Consider the following 20,998-nt stretch of genomic DNA (forward strand, 5'->3'; position numbering starts at 1 on the left):
TTAGCTCAATGGTGGACACATTATGTAGAACTCAGGCACTTGGGAAATCTAGGCTACAGCAGGTTATTTTAAGGAGCCAGGTCACCTGTGCATTCAGTAAAATAAACAGATGTGGCAGTATTGGCGGTGCTTTTTTTACAATTATTATTATTTTTATTGTTGATGCCTTGGCTATTTGGCTTCCAGTATTTGTTTAAACCTGTGTTAATTTTAAGGAAAAAATCTGAGCCACCTATTTAGTCATGTATTCAGGAAGCACAATATTTTGTTACTTTAGTATTACAAAATCATGATCTAGTATACAAAAATACCTTCAGTAATACATAAGAAGGAAACAAAATTCAGCATAGTACTGTCTATTACATGAAAAAATATCGTATTTGGAAAATTTTTGTAGTACAAAATTTGAAATTATTGCAACATCAGGGAAATTAGCCAAATAAAAATAAGGACCCTGTGAAAGTGTAAAATGAGGGCATGTAACATGGGTTTTTTTAGGTATAAATGTGTTTTGCCATAGATGAAAGTGTTTTATTAGCTGACAACAAAACTTTTATTTAGCCTATAAGAAGGATGTAGTTTGGTAATTGGTAAAGGCGAGTACAAAGAGCCCCTAGACAATTAAGCACTAACTTGTACAGAATTACTTGTCAATGAGGACACATATAGAGACTTAAAGACGTTTACATGAGGGAAAAAAAGACCATTTTATAATGATAGTTACATGCTGAAATATTTACAAACTCAAGGCGGGTATATGCACTACCCGATTAAACAGAGCTATTGAATGATAATAACATCGTTATCGTTCAATCGCTTGTTAATCGGGCAGTTTAATGTCGAAAACGACCAGCGATGCGCGCTCCCGCTGGTTGTTTTTTGACATCTATCATCGCCTGAACATGCTGGTCAATCTGCCGATTATGACCGATTGGCCATGTTCGAGGATGAGGGAGGGTGTCTCACTGAACAACATATCATTCAGTGTAGGCACAGCACAGACTGTGAAACGACTGTACAATTATAATGTCGTAATCATTCAATCGTTTCACAGTCTGCTAGTGGATACGCACCTTCATAGGATAGATTTTGATGTATATAACACCATTTCTATAAATGATAAAGATTGTAAGCCCAATGTGCTGGATAGAGTTGCATTTATCTGTAATGAACATCTGCCTGTGATTAGCTTTATAACATTCTATAGCTAAATCTTTGCATTGACACCTCAGTGTATGTGGCTTTTAGCACTGAAATGTATCGGGTATTTTTAATGACTTTAGCAGTAACTATTTTTCGCTGCTGAACACTATCTAAAGGTGAGAGAGGAGAAAATATGCAGCTATATATACCAAAGAATCTTGGTTATTCCAACATATTGAATGTATAGGTTATTAAGCAACACCGCAGATGCCAGAAACAAATAAATAGGTGCATAATGGACTGATTCTAAATGTATTGCAGATGTAATGTTCAGTGCACTTCACCTCTGCATCTGTTTTTGAATGACTGTTTCTATGCCCCCCTGGTGTGATTTTATATGAAACAAGTGAGAATAAACTGGAAGAATATATGTGCGTAATTCTCTTTACTGTGGAGTGACTATGGATTTATACTCACGTGGATGTTTTCTACATTTTTTAGGAAATATCAAAAATTGCAGAAGATAATGAAGCCCTGGTAAGAGTTACGCTGGGTCACCTGTTGGTATGCTAATTGTGTATGATGAACTGTGCTCACCTGCATTCTGTAATCCTAACATTAGTGAAGACCTCTGACATCCCTCTCTGCATGGAATCTGCTGAGTTCCTTTTGGCCTCTTCGCTGTACTAAATGACTCTACTATTTCTGTCGATGATGTTGTTTAGCATTGTTTGTCATTTGCATCCCATAATTACATTGTAAACATAATTTTATATAGTATAGCCTATATACGTTTACTTGAAATTCATACTTTGTCTTAAAGCATGCAGCCAACTTTAAACACAAATCACATATTGTCTATGTAAAAGGGGTTACATATCCTATGCTATACAGAGCTTAAGATGTTTGATATTAACATTAATTATGCAAATTAATGCAAACTAGTGTACCCTGTTTCAGCAAAGATAAAGTGACTGCGGTGTTCTCCAGTGGGGTTACTCTCAGCCATCTTGTTAGAACACCCCTCCTTGTATTTTATGTTTAGTTGTTCTCTCTATGTTCGGTCTTATCAGTTCTCTTTTGCTGCTCACAGAATAGCATAGTAATTGGTAACCTTGGAGCTGCTGATCTCAATCTCTGGAGTTGCTAGCAATAAATGCCTTGAAAACATTGTAATGAAGGAATTCTGCAGTTCAAATCACTGATATAAGTGCAGGGCTATTAAGCATCACTTACAGTAATGTAAAAAAGGAATACATTGTAAAAAAAATAATCTTTGGAATAATAAAATATATTGACAAAGTTTCATGTTCTAGGTACTTATTAAAAGTACCTAAAAGTACCTATTTTCTTTTGGTCTCACAGAAGAGTGTTTTGAAATAGAATAGGTGGAGTATAATAATGCTTTGTATCCAGGGCTATCTTAACATATGGGCACACTGGGCAGCTGCCCAAGGCCCCACGATTATAGGGGTCTTAGAGCAGGGGACGTCTTGGCCAAGGGGCATCTACATAGGGTGTGTGCGGCGCTCACTCTGTGCATAGGGCAGCCATCTGAGAGGCAGGCAGAGAAAGAAGCTCCCCGGCCACTGATATTATACACAATCAGAGTGGCTAGGCAGCATTCTCTACCTACCTCCCTGCCTGCAGGAACTGCACTGCAAGATAGAGAAGAGGGAGGTGGAGTCCGTAATCCTCAATTTACAGATGTATTCACATACATCTAGCCTCCCCGCGCGTTAAACAGCCCTTCTATTCACGCCAAGCCGTGGCGTGACTCTGTTGCACTGAGCATCATTTCTACCAACCTTTTCCCTTAAAATGTGTTTTATTCGCAAAGTGATGCTAATAGAACACATAAGCAGCTTATTCTGCTTAAAATGATATACAGCATGCTGGTATTGTGTGTGCGACTGCAGCTGTATCTGCGTGCAAATTGCTACATTACAGTGTCACAGCCGCTGACACTGTAACGTAGCATTTCGCAAGCAGATATAACCGGAGACATGCCACATATCATTTTAATCAGCAGAAGCTACTTTTGTTTTCTGTTAGCATCACATTGCAAATAAGATACATTTGAAGGGAAAAAGTTACACAAAAAGACGCACAGTGCTCACGCGTTGTGTAACATGACTTGTATTGCATGGAGGATAGATGTATGTGGTACACATCTTTACATGTTTTTTTATGTTTAAATGTTCATTGCATAAGGGGCACTGCTACAGGGGGGTATTGCATAAGGGGCACTGCTTTAGTGGGTATTGCATAGGGGGCACTGCTACTTGGGGGCATTGCTACTGGGGGGCGTTGCATAAGCGGCACTACTACTGGGGGCAGTAAGGTGCATATGGAATGGAAAGGAATGTTCAGAGAGTGACGAGAAACGGTGTCATATGTACAAGCCCCCATTTTCAATGGCCATGCCCCTTGTGGCATCTGGGCGCGCGCAAACAGTTGGGGGGGGGCTCTATTTTTCATCTTGCCCTGGGCTCCAGAGACCCTAGTTATGCACTGTTTATCATGTCGACGTGCATCGTAAGAATGTTGACATGGACAAAATGTCAACATGCAACATATCTTCATGCTTAGCATGTTGACTGTGACCATGTCGACATTGATCAAGTCTACACAGAAGACATGTCAACATTATAGAATTGCGGCCTAATGTCCCTGGTGGCCCAACAGTCACTTACCTGGTCTCCAGCTTGCCCCACTGAAAAGTGTAAATAACCCAAAACCACAGAACAAATGCGGAAGGCACTATTATTATTATTAGATTTTATTTATAGGGCGCCACAAGTGGTCCGCAGTGCCGTACATACAGTAAAGTGTACACAAAACATTACATTACAATATAGTAACCAAAATATAAACAGAACACAAGTAACAATTAGCAACACAATTCTCCATACACAGTACAGCTCTGAAGATGAAGGCTGTCATAGAAGTGCTAGAGAAGAAGGCTGTGAGACAGTGGGGAGGAGGACCCTGCTCCTAGGAGCTTACAATCTAGGGAGAGGGGAGATAGACAGATGACATGAGGCATGAGTATATAGAGGGTGACCTGATTGCAGGAAGTAAGCAAGGTAGAGATGGCTGAGGCGGGAGGGACAGAGACTTGGTAACATGGTTATGTGGTGGAAGGGTATGCTTTGGTGAACAGGTGGGTTTTCAGTGCACGTTTGTAGCACTGCAGGGTCGGGGAGAGCCTGATCAAGTGAGGAAGCTCATTCCAGTGGAGGGGGGCTGCACGGGCAAAATCTTGGACATGAGCATGAGATGAAGTAACCAGGATGGAGGAGAGGTAACAGTTATTGGCAGACCAGAGGGAGTGTATAAGGAGAGAGGTTGGAGATGTAGGGAGCAGTAGGGTTAGAGAGGGCCTTGTATGTGAAGGTGAGGAGTTTGAAGAGGATTCTGTATGGGAATGGGAGCCAGTGAAGGTTTTGGCAGAGGGGAGCAGCAGAAGTGGAATGGCGGGAGAGGAAGATAAGTCTAGCTGCAGCATTGAGAACAGACTGGAGGGGGGCAAGATGGCAAAGTGGGAGGCCAGTAAGGAGAAGATTGCAGTAGTCAAGCCAAGAAATGATTAATGAATGAATGATCAGTTTGGTAGCATTCTGGGAGAGGAAAGGCCTAATGCGAGCGATGTTGCATAGCTGGAACCGACAGGCTTGTGCCAGAGATTGAATGTGGGGGGTGAAGGAGAGTGTGGAGTCAAGGGCAACACCCAAACATTGAAGTTGGGGGACAGGGGAGATGATGGTGTTGTCAGTGATAGCGAGATTGAATGGAGTTGAGACTCTACTAAGGGGGAAATATTGAGGTTGGTTTTGTCCATGTTGAGCTTCAGAGAGCGCTCGTACATCCAGGAAGAGATGGCAGAGAGGCAGCTGGATACCTGAGAGAGGACAGAAGGGGAGAGGTCAGGCGAGGAGAGGTATAGTTGCGTGTCATCGGCATAGAGGTGGTATTGGAGGCCGAAGGAGCTGATGAGTTCTCCTAGTGTAGAGGTGTACAGGGAGAAGAGCAGCGGGCCCAGGACAGAACCCTGCAGGACACCAATAGGAAGGGTGGAAGGGGGGGAGGTGGAGCCAGAGGCAGACACAGAGAAGGAGCGGTTGGTGAGGTAAGAGGTGAACCAGGCATGGATGGTGTTAGAGATGCCAAAGGTCTGAAGGGTGCGGAGGAGGAGAGTATGATCCACGGTGTTGAAGGCTGCAGAGAGGTCCAGGAGGATGAGCAGAGAGAAGTGGCCCCTGGATTTGGCTGCAAGCAGGTCATTGGTGACTTTGGCCAGGGCAGTTTCAGTGGAGTGAAGTGGGCAAAAGCCAGATTGAAGAGGATCAAAGATGGAGTTGTCAGAGAGATAGCTGGTGATGCAGCTGTAGAAAAGCCGCTCAAGTAGTTTGGAGGCAAAAGGGAGAAGAGAAATGGGGCGGTAATTGGCGGGTGAGGACGGGTCGAGGTTGGGTTTTTTAAGAATAGGTGTGACAAGAGCATGTTTGAATGAGGAGGGAAAGATGACGGTGGATAGAGATAAGTTGAAAAGGTGAGCAAGGTGGGAGCAGGCAGTGGAGGAGAGGCAGCGTAGAAGGCGACAAGGGAGGGGGTCAAGGGGGCAGGCGGAAGGGGGAGAGGACAAGATGAGGGAGTGGACCTCATCGCCCGTGGTGGGGCTGAAAGAGCACAAGGTTGGATGGCCGGGAGGTACGGGTGGCGGGGGAGGTAGGGTTGCAGCAAAGAGATTGAAGGAAATACTGTGACGAATTGCCTCAATTTTGGAAGAGAAGAAGGAGGCAAATTCAAATGCAGTGAGGGAGGATGGGAGGGGTGGAGGGGGGGACGAAGGAGAGTGTTGAAAGTACCTAAAATACGGTGGGGATTGGAGGACTGAGAGGTGATGAGCAACTGGAAGAAGGATTGCTTGGCGAGGGAGAGGGCTGAGCTGTATGAAGAGAGGACAAACTTGAAGTGAAGGAAGTCCGCCAGAGAGCGAGATTTCCTCCAGAGGCGCTCGGCTGTGCGCGAGCACTTTTGGAGAAACCGGGTCAGTTTGGAGTGCCAGGGTTGGGGTTTGGACTGACGGAGGGGGACAGAGGAGGTGGGGGCACCAGAGTCAAGTGCAGAAGTGAGGGTGATGTTGTAGAAGGAGGCTGCCTGATTAGGGCAGGCCATGGTTGAGAGAGGAGTATCAAGTGATGAGGACAGGACAGCAGGGTCAAGAGTCTCAAGATTGCATCTGGTGATGGTGGCTTTGGGTGAGGGGAGGAGTGGAGGAGTAGAGCGAGTGAAGGAAAGCAGATGGTGGTCAGAGAGGGGGAAGGGACAGTTGGAGAAGTCAGAGAGAGCACACAGATGGGTGAAGACAAGGTCAAGGGAGTGGCCGAGACACTGGGTAGCGGTGGAGGTCCATTGAGAAAGTCCAAAGGAGGAGGAGAGGACAAGAAGATTGCAACGGGACTAAGCATGTTTTTTTTCCCTCACCCTACATACATTTCAGCCTTTAAAATGTTGACGGCTGTATCCAGGCTAGCCCAGGGTGACTACTATCTACAAGTGTGTGTGTGTATTGGGCGGGCTGAGACGATTTCTTGAGTAATAGTGCAAAGAATTTCTCTAAATTAAACTATCTTTTTCCCCGGTGTTTCTGTTTTATAGATAGGCACCTTTTTATTTAAGATTTGCAATCTGCTTTTGGTGAAATGGTATTAAACTTCAATCTAAAACATTTCTAGAATGATTACTCTGTTACCCAGATTCCCCAAGCTGTTTTAATTCAATTGCTCTATTATGAAATCACTAATTAAAAAAAACAATAATTGTGTTGGCTATCATTGCGTGAATGTTGCAGCAATGCATACTCTTGGGTCTTATCTGTGTACAGTGTGTACTGTAGGTAATGACCACCCTAGGGCGTGCCTAGTTGTATATTTATGATCAGGATGATCGCTTAAAACATTTTTTTTTCATAAAAACATTCATTTTATGGCAGCGTCAAATCATTTTAAATCATTGTGTTAGTTGCTTTGTGAAGGGCTACAAAATGTATAACTAATATTATGATTTGTTTCCAGGCTTATTCACTGTCATTCTTTACATTCAATATTACAGTAGCTCTTTAGTGACACCTACTTTCAGAAGCTTAAAATTACTTTCTACTGTCTATGATGGATTTGATTTTAAATGAAGTAATGATAATCAGCCAGTGACTAGTACCAAATGTGCTTGCTGTATTCACTCACTAATGGCCTCTATGCATTATCATTATCTGTATATTTTAGTGTGCTAGTGTATTCTCTACACAAACTGGAAAACTGAAATAGTGCATGTAATGGTATTTATTTTTAGTCAAAAATTATTACAATCAATTTAACTACATTACAATTTTTTCTAATTATATGACCAAACAGGAAATAAACAAGCAGGAAATTATTATTATTATTAGAACAACAATATTCTAATGATATTACTGTTAATAACATTAACACTAATAGTATTGGTACAAGTGGATGAGGTATTCTCAAAATGATTAATATATTTATTGTAGATATTTGTTGACACAAGTGAAATAATGACCGTGCAGCTGCAGCAGTACAGTGGTGTTACTGCTAGGGATGCAGTATGTATTTTGATGTGCAATAGGGGAATGGCAGGGTGCACTATAGTCCTTTATCATGATGTGACTTTCTAATATGTTTTGAATGAAACATTTAAAGTATCAAGTTGGCTTCTACTCATATCTCCTCTTTTCAGGGTTTTGTGGCACAGTGATTACATACTTTCCACCCCTTTGTGCTTCCTAATATCTACAGCGTAATAACTGTCTTGTATTGATGAGGGGCACCTTTTAGCCTGTCCCAGGGGTTTAGCAAATGCTCTCCGTCTCTCTTGCAGCTTTGGAGAGATGCTGTCCTATACCTTGACGGCGTTTGTTGAGTTGATGGATCATGGCATTGTATCATGGGATACTTTCTCTGTTGCATTCATTAAAAAAGTGAGTATCAATAATGTGTAAAATGGTTTTGTCTACTCAGCAAACTCCATAGGTCAGATTTTTATAGAACCAGGCAATCTAGTAGTGTAAATAGCAAAATTGTTTGATGCTGTTAAACGGTAATAAAATACTTAGTCAATTTAATAGTCTTATAAATTATGTATGGAGATATAGAAATGTAATATAAACAACAATGCACATTAGTTCTTCTGTATTAGAAAAATTGTGCTATTCTGTAGACTTCCCCAGACAGTGAAATGTGTCTATAGTAAAAGATTACTTCTTCCATCTCTGATATCTTCCATTCTGATAAATGACCCACACATACCGACAGCCGCCTGATTATATTTCCATCCTCAAAAATGATTAATGGTTCATATTGGGGAACTCTCTTCAAAATATTAATAGGAAGAATATAGTAAAAAGTAATTTAACACCAGGGAAGCCCCTCAGAGCTGCTTTAGGCCCTATATATGCATTACTTTTGTGTTCTGACGCCATCACTGCCTCCCTTGGTCTTAGAGAAAATGTGATACACATGTCTTTGCGTACAGATTATACATTCTTTTGAGTAACTATTTAAAAAAAAAAAGGTTCAGTTACGGCTCCAGGGGAGCGAAATGTTGAAGCTTTTACAACACTCCATGTGTTAGTTGGTAAGTTTGTTGGTATTCATCTTGGAATGCAATGCCTTTAAGATTTATTATTTTATACTTGTGTGCTATGTCTTCTATTACATTTACTGTACATTTTGCCTGTTTTACAACATACATGTAACATGTTTGTCAATAAATGTAATACTGTACATTTAAAAATATATTTTATAAAATGAATTGCTCTTCTTTTCTTGTTCAGGGCAGGTTGTTAATATTTTATTAACAAAACAAAACTGTGTCATTGCTAGATTGCCAGCTTTGTGAACAAGTCCGGAATGGATATTTCCATTTTACAGCGGTCACTAGCCATCCTAGAGTCCATGGTTTTAAACAGTCATGATCTGTATCAGAAGGTTGCACAGGAGATCACCATTGGCCAATTAATTCCACATCTTCAAGGGTAAATGGCTGTTTGTAATGTCATGTATACACGGATCCAGTGGCGGAACTAGAGAGTGGTGGTCCCCCTATGCAGGGCCCCCAGTAGTGCACCTTATACAGTGCCCCCAGAAGTGGTCCCCCCTAACCAGTGCCCCCAGTAGTAGTCCCCCTATGCATTTCCCCCGGTAGTAGTCCCCCCCCTATGTATTGCCTCCAGTAGTAGTCCACCCTATGTATTGCCTCCAGTAGCGGCCACCCCCTCTATACAGTGCCCCCAGTAGCGCACCCCCATACAGTGCCCCTAGTAGCGGCCACTCCCCTATACAGTGCCCCAGTAGCACCCCCCCTTATGCAGTGTCAGTGCCCGTGCCCCTTACACACACTCGCACAAAAAAAACCCACACAACTTAGCTGAATCCACGCTCCTGCTGTCTGCTCCTATCGGCCCGCTCTGCACTATGGGAGAAACGTTATATCTTTCCCATCATCCGCTGCGGGGGGAGCCGGAAGGCGGAGCTCATAAGTTAGCTCCAACCGGCTCCCTCCGTGGACTCAGCAGCCAATGAGAGTCTGTCTGACTCTCATTGGCTGCTATAACAAACACACCGCCACCGCTGGCGGCGGTGTGTTTGTTACTGTGTAGTGCGGACCGCTCTCACTGCGGTCTGCACTACACTTAAATACTATGGGGCCCAGGGGGACCCTGGTGGTGGGTGCAGTGGCTATAGGCCCCTGCACCACAGCAGGCCCCAGTGCAAGTCATCGGCTGCACCGCCGCTAGTTCCACCACTGCACAGATCTCTTATATTGTCTCAAACAATTCATAAACAACACAACATATATAAAGCTTGTGTAGGAGAAATAGCTTTCTGTGTGTCAAAATGAAAACTTTAGAGAGAGACTTATATCTGCCAAGCATTATTTGTTTGTGTGTTTCAAGTATAAAAGAAGGAATTTATATTTTTGCCCATTCGAGTTCGTCTGTTAGTTTTTACACCATGAACAGGACAGGCCACTCCTTTGTGTTTTACAATATACAGATGTGTCCACATACATCTATCCTCCGTGCGTTACCCATAATGCTCTGTGTGACTCAGTAGCGCTGAGCGTCTTTACATTCGACTGTTTACCTTCAAATGTGGTAGCATAAGCAGCTTCTGCTACTTAAAATGATATGGAGCATGCCTATGTCCTGTGTGCAACTGTGGGTGTATCTGCATAGGTAATGCTACATTAGTGTTACAGCCACTGACACTGTAATGTAACATTTCGCATGCAGATACACCCGCAGACGTTCACAGAATATAGGCATGCTGCATATCATTTTAATCAGCAGAAGCTGCTTGTGCTACCAATTCGCATTGCTGTATGAATAAGATGCATTTGAAAGTAAAAAGTTGCACGAAAAGACAGATCCAGATGCATACGTTGTTTAAGAGAGAGTGCACATTTTAATATTATTAAACTAACAGTAAATATTTTCAATGTGCTAATTAAACTGGCTTTGTTTTAAACATTACTATGCTTTAAGAGGTCCTTATTGATCAGCTGAATCTAATTGTATAGCTCTGTCAATGCTAGCAAACAAAGGGGTATATTTACTAAAGGTTGATTTTAATCGGTGTAGTGTTTCTGGGACTAAATCACACATTCACTAACAGACCATATTTGATTTAGCTTTTTAAGTATAAGTAAATGTGTTATTTAGCCCTAGAAACACAACATCAGTGTTGATCGATTTTAAACAATTTTTACAGATTTTAAATTGATTAAAATCTACCTTTATATATCACAAAGTCTGCACTAAAAATATTATAAATCTATTTTGCAATATGAGTTATAATAATTACATTTTTATTTCATCGTTCTCAATATTTTTTGTCATGAATTTCCATAATTGTATATTGAATTTTAATATTTTATTTTAAAAGTAATATTTTATTTTATTTTGCCCCAAGGACAGATCAAGAGATTCAGACATACACCATTGCAGTGATCAATGCACTTTTTCTAAAAGCCCCGGATGATATAAGACAGGTGTGTATTCATACAATGACACTGCTTGTAATAGGCATTCATAGATCAGCGGTAACGTAGCACAGAACACATTTACTGTGTACATAACAGGCAGCTATTTATTTGCAGTGGACTAAGGAAAAACTGTTTGACTGGCTGCTGTCACATTTATGCCATACCATCAAATAAATCATTATGCCTATCTCAGGGGGTGTTATCACCCGAGGGGGCCTGTGAGCAGCGCCCCCCCCACCCATCACCACATCTTACATTGCTCCAGTGAGTAAAGCAGGTCCCTCCTTAGCTGTGGCACCATCTGCAGCATGAGCGAGCAGAGGCTCTGGCACAGTCTGGGTAGGGTTAGTATACTTTGGGTGCAGGGGCCTGTGTGCACTGCACACCTTACTCCCATTATAAATATGCTTATGGCCTATCTCCCTATAGAGTGTAAGCTTCTGAGCAGCGCCCTTTTACCTCTTTGTCTGTCTGTTATTACCCAGTCTTGTTTTATTACTGTTTTTCAATTGTAAAGCGCAACAGAATATATGGCACTATATATGTAACTTATAATAAGTCATTGCTAGTGAGTAAAATAAAATAAGTCCTAAAGCTGAATAGAAATACAAGCCTTTTGTGTTTCTGTATAGATTGTCCTTGTCTATAAACATGTCAGGGGCAGCAATAACACCTTCAGGAAATACAGCTCTTTTCTCCGGGGCCATGTCATTGTTTTTGAAAGTTTCAACTGAACATTGTTCCGTCTTTTATTCTGTAAGCAATTATAGGAATCTGTTCTTAGAGAGTGTAATTTATGTGTTAAGATTTGGTTAATCTTAGTATTAACAGTCTGGTGCCAGCCAGCTTCCCTACAGATTGTATTTAAATGTAAGTGGCATCCTATAACTATTTAATTTAAAGTTTAATACACACAAGGCATGCCGGTGCTTGTGGACGATGTGACCCATCCTGCTTCATCACCCTCCCCCCCCCAAATGACTCTGGGCCTGTTAATGGCTGCTGCACATTTACATTGCTTTGATATATTGTTGAACATTTCTACCAATTAATAGTGTAATCTCAAGGAATGTATCTATATTGCAAGTCAGCAATAATTGCAAAGCAGGGGTGGGGAACCGTTTTTCTGCCGAGGGCCTTTTTGATATATATAACATTTGCGGGCCCGGTACACGCCACACCCCCTCCGTGTGATGTCATCGCCGGTGATTACAGCAATGGGAGCTGTAAGGGCAGCAGTGTGACCTAAGGATGCTCCTGGCGGCACTGGGCATAGATTCTTGTTGCTGGGTGCCATTCTAGGAATGCGGTAGAAGTACCTACTCTACCGGGGGTGCGGAAGGAGGTTACCTGAAAAATCGAGAGCCTCCCGCGACTTCCGAGAGAGTAGGCATGTATGGGGGGGTTATGATAAGGGTTTAGAATGTGTTTTAGGAGATTGTAGGCACTGCTAACAATTCTAGGGAAAGAATCCCCCCTTCAGCAAGCCCCAAACGTTCTGAATAAAAAAGTCCCATACTATGCTTGTTAGTAAGGCCATTGAATCAGAATAGAAATTGTTTGGTTTCCTTGGATGTTTGAAGCCTTGTAATGAAATACACTCTCTCCTCCTAATGCTGCACTTGGCTGTGATCCTCTAAGCATTACATAGAAGACAGCATTGACATCATTGATTATCCTCTGAGTGTGAGTCTACTAACTCTTTATTGATGGTGTTTTAAATAATTGGTGCAATCCTGCTAATGTGCTACGTGTATGTGTGTGATATACTATTACATACAGCAGGACAATAACATAACCGAAAATTAGCTTGTGTTCTGTGTGCGATCATGATCATAACTTTGGTTATTAAAACCTAATGTGACCAGCAGAAAAGAAACTATTTTGTCATTTTTGTCAATCTTAATTTGTCAATTTCTAGCTTTAGGCACTGGCAGTGCATACCTGTCTCTGGGACTGTTTCCAAAGGAGCGTCACTTAACAAACTGTACTTTCATCCACCAAAATCGTCTTAAATTTCCACATGCTGAGCAATTTAAAAATCAACATTGCTTATATCTTTATTACCCCTGACTTGTAGTGAGAGGGTGGATGTTTCTGTATACAGCTGTAAAATGTCTTTTTTACATACAGTATACTCCTAACTTTTAAAAGCAACAAATCAAGATTGTAGAGTATAAATGTAGTATAGCGGTATGTTTTTCCATAAATAATATGATCGCCATCACCGCCCTTACCTTTCTCATGAACATGTTTTGTAGAATTGTTTAATAAGTAAAGCAAATGTTTGTTGTTTACGAGAGCTTTTATCTTTGTTTCCATACTCACCCACATTATTTTTACCTTTTTTTTATGTCAATAAGGATTTGCTAAAATTGGTTCTACTATCGCGTTTGTTATAAATACATTAAAATAAAGGTGATGTTCCTTGATTACATGTAAAATCTAAACAGTACATTTCTATAATGTCATTTTTTTGTTCACAACAGGAAATGGCAAACATATTGGCACAAAAGCAACTGCGATCTATCATACTCTCAGTAAGTATAGGCTATATTTTACATTTTTCAGTGATAAAACCACAAAAACACCATACAGAGAGTTGGCTGAGCACCGTGCTGGGAGGCTACATGCTATATTTGTATAACAGTGACACTGAAAGACTTGCTTAAGACTCTTGTTTGGGAACAATGTACGAAAGCTGGTGCCCGGTTAACTTTGCCAAAAAAGGTGCTGGAACCCACTGCAACCAGATCCTATTTAGCAAATACAACCTAGAAATGGCAGCCAGTTACAAGATGGTTGTCAATTTTCTGCACCTGTTTTTCATAAATACCCTCTTTTTTTTTTTTCCCCCTTCATCCGAGACATGCTATGTTGTCAACAAAATATGTGCCGTACAAATTGTATACTCTATGTAAAACATAATAATAAACAGCTAATTTATTTGGAGTATTTGGGTCTGTTCAGTGTCTATTGCTGGGTACACACTGGTCAACATATTGGCCATACAGTTGAACGGCCGATATATCGTGTGCCCGTCGGCCAGTTTGTACCAGCGATATGTCTGTGAATGACATTGTTCACAGACATATCGCGCCTGCTGTGCTGCACAGACGATGCCCAATATATCTGCAGATATATTGAGGCATCGTGCTGTGTGTACGGGCCGGTGTGATTGACAGCTGAACAGGGTGGGCGCATGTAAATGCCCGCCAGTTGTGACGTCATCCTCAACGAATCGTGCAGTTTGTATGCAGGACATATGTTCGCACAGTCTGCAGATATATCCTCTATGAAGTGTCTTCTTATAACATTTTACTCATTATTTACAGCATGTCATCAGAGCACAGAAAGCAATTAACAATGAGATGGCACACCAGTTGTATGTACTACAAGTGCTGACTTTCAATCTGTTGGAAGATAGAATGATGACTAAAATGGACCCTCAAGACCAAGTAAGCAATTATGTATTGTCATTGGCTATTGTCAGGTATATGATTTTCTTGTTTTATATATTCACCTGTATGCTGATTTGTACATATGCAGCCCCTACATGCACCTCTGGTCTGTACCAGTCATCATCATTACTCCTGACCAATGCTAGGTGCAATGTGATGGCACTGCATTAGAAACCATTTCTTCGGTTGTTAATTTAGATGAGATTAAAACGTGCATGACTATGTATCACCTGCACTCAGTTACGGAGCATGCACAGAGAAAAAACAAAGATACACTCTGCAGCCAGGTGTATGTACAACCTTGCGCCAGCCCCTAAGTGCTCATTTAGATGAGTGGTTGATTAGTGCTTAGCAAGAATTCACATAGTGCTAGAAGCTCTGAGTACCGTTTAGGCATTGGGATCATTAATGCTGGTGCCTGCCGCCTCTGCTGTGGTTCAGCACTGAATGCTAAAATATTTTGCATCCTTAATATTCCTGCATTTGGGACTGATGACATTAGAATGCTGCACGTCTGAATAGCAGAGACGTGCAGGCATAGAATCAAATATTCGCCTGTGTGATATTCAGAGCAGTTTGCTAAAGTTGTGTATTGTCTTGACCACCCCATGAGCTAATTCTCAATGAAGTTTATGAACTGCTCTACTGTGAGTTGTAAGTATCTCCTTGTAGTACCTAAATCTCCTGTTCACACTGGAAGCAACTATGTATCTTTATTTTCTTCCTGGTTCTAGCAAGTGTGGTAGATGTTTGTCAATGCATGTTCTAGTTGTATAAGGTATACACTATGTACATAGAAATGAAATAAATAAAAACACTTAGATTTCAAATTATCAGGATAATGAAACAAATCCAAAATTGATGAAATTATAAAACCTTATGCAAAAAACTTGTCTTCCCTACTTTATGTACCTCTATATTAGCAGTGCTTTATTCTGTTTTTTTTTTAATGCATTTTATAGCTACATAATATATACATTTTTAATAATCCAGTATGTCTGCTGGCACTCCAAGAATACGCAATAGGCACTGGTAATATCACTCCAAAGAAATGAAGGGCACTCAGAGACTTTTTTAAATGCATAATACATAGGTGAAATATATTCAGCGACGTTTCGGGGTGCAACCCTCTTTCTCAAGCCATCACCAACAGCATAACTGTTATGCTGCTGGTGATGGCTTGAGAAAGGGGGTTGCACCCCGAAACGTTGCTGAATATATTCACCTATTTTTTATGCATTTAAAAAAGTCTCTGAGTGCCCTTCATTTCTTTGGAGTGATATATACAGTATATATATTATAACAGCAAAGAGTCCAAGGCGCAAATCAGTTCCTTTGTGTACTGAAAAAAGTATCTTTCCCGACCAACTCATAATCTGTATATTTATTTGGGATATATTGCAGCTCTCCTCCTGAGCTCTCCTCCAGAGCCGTATTGAATCTATGGCACAAAGAAAAGGGAGCGCAACATCGTGAAATAAATCACAAAGTGTTTATTACATTCTAAATAGGAACACTCACATTTTGTCTAAAATGAGCAAGCATATCACGGAGAGTCCAGGTGAATACCTGACGGCACATATCCTCTAATCCGTCTGACCGCTAAATGGTAGATGCGGGCAACCGGCTTTTTCTCCTTCGTGCTGGTGGGACCAATTCCAAGCGTCACTCCAGTGCCCAAACTAGTTTCCTCACAATGGGACTTCGTCAGTAGGCGTGTACTGACTAAGTCCCATTGTGACGTAACTAGTTTGGGCACTGGAGTGACATCCATTTTTTGACATATATGATATTTGGTTATCTCAGATGTGCACCGGGACAGTTGTTTTTTATATATATACCAGTGGAGTGCCGGACATTGTGTTTGTCATATATATATATATATATATATATATATGTCATCTCACGTCCCACTCCAAGAACGAGGCGGCACTCCCAAATAATCGCGATACAAAAAATTGATATTTAAATAGATTCAGTGACACATGTTATCATCGACGTTTCAAGGTCCATAGACCTTTTCATCAGGATGGGTCACATTATGTGAGAAAACAAAAATCAAAATTTGATTTTTGTTTTCTCACATAATGTGACCCATCCTGATGAAAAGGTCTATGGACCTTGAAACGTCGATGATAACATGTGTCACTGAATCTATTTAAATATCAATTTTTTGTATCACGATTATTTGGGAGTGCCGCCTCGTTCTTGGAGTGGGACGTGAGATGACTGCATGTGCTTAGGAAAGCACCCCTCCGTTGGTCTAATCATCCAGAGTGCCAGGCAATGAGTTCCTTCACAGAATAAAAAGATTTGTCAATTTTAGTAATAGGTTTAGTAGGGCTTGTTTCTACCAATTTAGTAGTGTGTAAATGAGACAACTCCTGGTCCCTCCAGAGGGCAGATATTGGAAAATTAGCAATTCTATTTTTGCTATATTATACTGGTTGCAGATACAGTAGTTGTGTCCCCCTGCTGGTTGATTAGGTCATTACAGTCATCTTGATATAACCGACATTGCAGAAAGAGGAACCCTTGCTCAGCACAGAAGTAGAAGTTAATAGAGTGATATGAGTTCATTGTATGTTTTTTTTTCTTTTGTTTTGTTTCAACTTAGGTCCAGTTATGAAATCTATTGAAGGGAAAAATAAAACTAAAATTGTGCAGATATTTTGGTAAAAAATCTGCCATTTCCAACAGTTTTTTAAAATTCTGTTTTACTGGTTAGTAAACAGCCCTTACCGCAGTCTATATACTACATCATCTGTCTTGTTGTTGTTTTTTTTTTTTTTTTTTAAAGAAGTAGTAATGGTGGTATGCCTTCAGGTGTACATGTGATTGATTACAAAGGATCTCTTTAAACATGCTATGGCCTCTACTGAAATTTACTTTTATTACATTACTGTCTATTCCTTTCTCAGGCCCAGAGGGATATTATATTTGAACTGCGCAGAATTGCATTTGATGTAGAACTGGACCAAAACAACCTTGGTGGCAGCATTGAAAAAAGGAAATCTATGTACACCAGGGACTATAAGAAGCTGGGATTCACTGTGAGTACACTTGTAACATTCCAGTGTGTAACCTTAAAGTAATCCATCATCCTCTTATCTAGTGTCTGATGGTTTATATATTACATTTAACATGATTTCTACTATACAATAATTGTTAAATATTCATGTGATTTTATCTACTAAGAGGCCTGATTCAAAGGTGGATGCAGTGGTGACACCAGCCGCCCCATGACGATTGTTTTACAGTATGTGTCCACGTCGCACTGTGCATGTTTCCCGATTGTTACGGCACTGCGCATGCTTCCCTATGGTTACTGCACTGCGTGTGCTTCCCGATGGTTACCGCATTGCGTGTGTTTCCCGATGGTTACCGCACAAAGCATGCTTCTGGATGGTTACCGCACAAATACGCAGTTCAAAATGAGAGAGATGTTATTTTAGTGGGCTTTTCTGGGTGGTAACAGGGGGTTGGTACCCTGATGCGGGTGAGTCGTGGCCCAAAAACGCAGTTGCCCTGACCCCGGCTGCTTTTTTCAGACTGAGAAATTGCACCTACCGTAGGGAAGGTGAAATCTGTGATGGTGCATCTTTATATGCATTACAATAGCAGCGGATTAGCACTGCAGCTGGTGGGCATCTCAGCAGGAAGACCATCAGCAGCGGCATTAGTATAAAGACTTAGTAGTCTCTGCGACAAAAGATGCAGTAATGGCTGCAACTGCGTCCACCTCTGAATCGTGCACTAAATCTCTATAAAGATATTTGTTTTTTGCCTATAAACCCAGATTATGCTACAATGTCTAAATAATCTTCATTATATCCTCAACATTTATAAGATTACCATTGTTTGCTAAATGCAGAACAGATGTCATAACCCTTTTAGTGAGTGCCAAAGGGGTTATGACTCCTTCATAAATGGAGCCCTTAGACTTTTATTTGTCACTGTATTATATTACGGAATACAATATATTCTGTTTTAATTTGTTCTTGATATTCCTGTGCATGAAATCCATCTACATCCAGAAAACGGAATGTAGTTATGTGACCGGCGGTCATAATCCCGACACCTGTCATAATCCCGATGCCGGAATCCAGGATGATGCGTGCCCGAACGAGGCAAGCCCGGGGCACCCGTTCCTGTTAGCCCGGGGGCAGTGATGGATCCAGGGGGGGGGCGATTGGGGCGATTGCCACCCCTAGCACACTGCTGCTTCCAGTGTAACTGCGATGGGATGCACTTAGTGTCCCGGCAGTTCATCTTACAGACGCTCTCTCCTGTCAGCTCAGCTGTGTACCGCGGCGCCGGGCTCAGCTACACACTGCAGCGTATCACAGGTCCCTCCTCCGGCTAATCCCCACTTACCCTATTGGCTGACAGGGCTGCCCCCATCCCGATGCGGCACCTCCCCCCTGAGCTACAGTGTGCACAGAATGCAGGTAGGAGCTGGCCAGGCACAGGGGAGGCGGCGTCCTCTGTTTCCGGGAGACGGCTCTGTCGATGGAGGAACACGTGTGGCTGTAGGACACTGGAGACAGCGGCAGGCGGGCAGAGTGCAGACTACACAGGCATATGGCAGTGGGGACCCCGGGCTGTGAGCCCATCTTACCCGATCACCCAGACTGGCATTATCATACCTGGATGTCAGGCGGTGGGGTCAGTGCACCCTGTGGATGAGGTCTGGTTGGGCATCTGGCTACTACTGGGGCTTTGGGGTAAGTGGCACATTAAATGAAAGGAGTAATGACTGCTGGGGTGGAGGCTCCTTGTACTGGGCTCACAGCTATAGGGGCTCCACACTCCCTGGTATCTCATATCAGGAACTTATAGATACCCTCAAATGCCATGCCCACCCCTGGGGAGTGAGCCTAACACTGCAGCTAACCAATGGGGCTTGCTGTCATATTCTCCCGAGCTCGTCCTTGCTCCTGCTGATTACATTTGGGGGGGAGGGGGGCTGGAGAGAGGAGGAGTTGGGACTAAACGGTAAGCCGCCCCCCCCTAACAGTTAAGTCTAGATCCGCCACTGGCCGGGGGGGGTTAGGTTTAGGGCAGTTAGCGGGGTAAGCGTTAGGTTTTGGAGGGGGGAGGTTAGGGTTCGACATCCCTAGGGGGGAGGGTTAGGCACCCCCAGGGAGAGGTTAGGGTTAGGCACCCCCCCAGGAGGGTTAGGTTTAGAGAGCGGAAAGGGGGGGGTTAGGGATAGGCACCCCGGGGGGGGGGGGGAGGTTAGGGTTGGGCAACATCCCAGAAGTTTAGGGTTAGGCATCCCTAAGGCAGGGTTAGGGGTGGGGGCAGAGGGGAGGGTTGGACCACTTACCTGCCACTGTCGGGATTTCCTGCTGCCAGGCTCACGCTGTCGGGATTTGAACCGGTATTTCAATCCCATTCCCCAAAAAAACATATTTAATATTATGTGATAGAATCGGGTTCCTATACATTCCACAGTGGTGAGATGACACAAGCCCTGGTTACGGTGGTCACAGAAAAGGGATTACAGGCACACTGATTTATGTCTCTCCCAATTTCTGTAATGGAGCGTACACACGGTCAGATTTGTCAGACTTGTCAGATTTGTCAGATGAACGACTGAACGATTGAACGATTTGAACGATTTTACCAAAGTTTTGAACGATTTGAACGATTGAACGATTTTTGACTGCATTAAAATGAATGGAATCGTCCAAGTGTGACTGCAAACCCATCAGATGTCAGATATCGTTATCTGACAAACGGGAACGCGCATCGTTGATCGTCCATCGTTCAGGCATGTCAGATATGAACGATTTTCCTTCAGATATGAACGACTGAACGATTTTTAAATCGTTATCGTTCATATCTGAAGGAAAAATCTGATCGTGTGTATGCACCATAAGTCTAGCAAATCTGACAAACAGACACGGTCTTAAAAGCAAGGTCAGTTTCTTAGGCAAAGCCATATGAAATGTCCATTTCTATCAGCCAGTAACATGGAAAGGAAAGCACTGGTAGCTCATTGTATACAATAGCATTTTGTCTATAGGCCAGTTAAACTGTTCCGCTTGTGCTAAAAACTTAAGCAGTGTTGCCAGTGTCAGATGGGGTTCTCCCTGGCTTAGCTTAATGTGACATATTACAGGAAAGTACCACTATAAGAAAATCAAAATAAAATGCTTCATATGACAGCTGCAAAAAACAGCTATGCCAATAAAACAGCTGCTTGCCAGCTGGACTGGGAAAGTGGCACCAGTTATTTTGGAGTTTCACGGTGTGAGAACAGCTGAAAAGAAATATCCCTTTATTTTCCTTTATTTGTACTAAATTCACCTTAAGCA

At 42.1% G+C, this 20,998-nt stretch overlaps 1 protein-coding gene across 7 annotated transcripts in view; it reads left to right on the top strand.

The window, feature by feature from the left end:
• ELMO1 (engulfment and cell motility 1) overlaps positions 1–20,998 on the top strand; it is a 487,164-nt gene that overhangs the window by 156,308 nt on the left and 309,858 nt on the right. For 6 of the 7 annotated variants that reach the window (XM_088476019.1, XM_088476020.1, XM_088476017.1 and 3 more), the window contains 8 exons: positions 1,645–1,680; positions 8,044–8,143; positions 9,048–9,199; positions 11,139–11,217; positions 12,853–12,897; positions 13,701–13,751; positions 14,547–14,669; positions 17,594–17,725. In XM_088476019.1, the coding sequence (XP_088332145.1) occupies positions 1,645–1,680; positions 8,044–8,143; positions 9,048–9,199; positions 11,139–11,217; positions 12,853–12,897; positions 13,701–13,751; positions 14,547–14,669; positions 17,594–17,725 (718 nt within the window). The remainder of the gene's footprint in view (positions 1–1,644; positions 1,681–8,043; positions 8,144–9,047; positions 9,200–11,138; positions 11,218–12,852; positions 12,898–13,700; positions 13,752–14,546; positions 14,670–17,593; positions 17,726–20,998) is intronic. The other variant, XM_088476023.1, reaches the window with a different exon arrangement.

This window comes from Taudactylus pleione, unplaced genomic scaffold (genome assembly GCF_031769625.1).
Source record: "Taudactylus pleione unplaced genomic scaffold, aTauple2 ptg000181l, whole genome shotgun sequence".
In the NCBI taxonomy this organism is placed as follows: domain Eukaryota; kingdom Metazoa; phylum Chordata; class Amphibia; order Anura; family Myobatrachidae; genus Taudactylus; species Taudactylus pleione.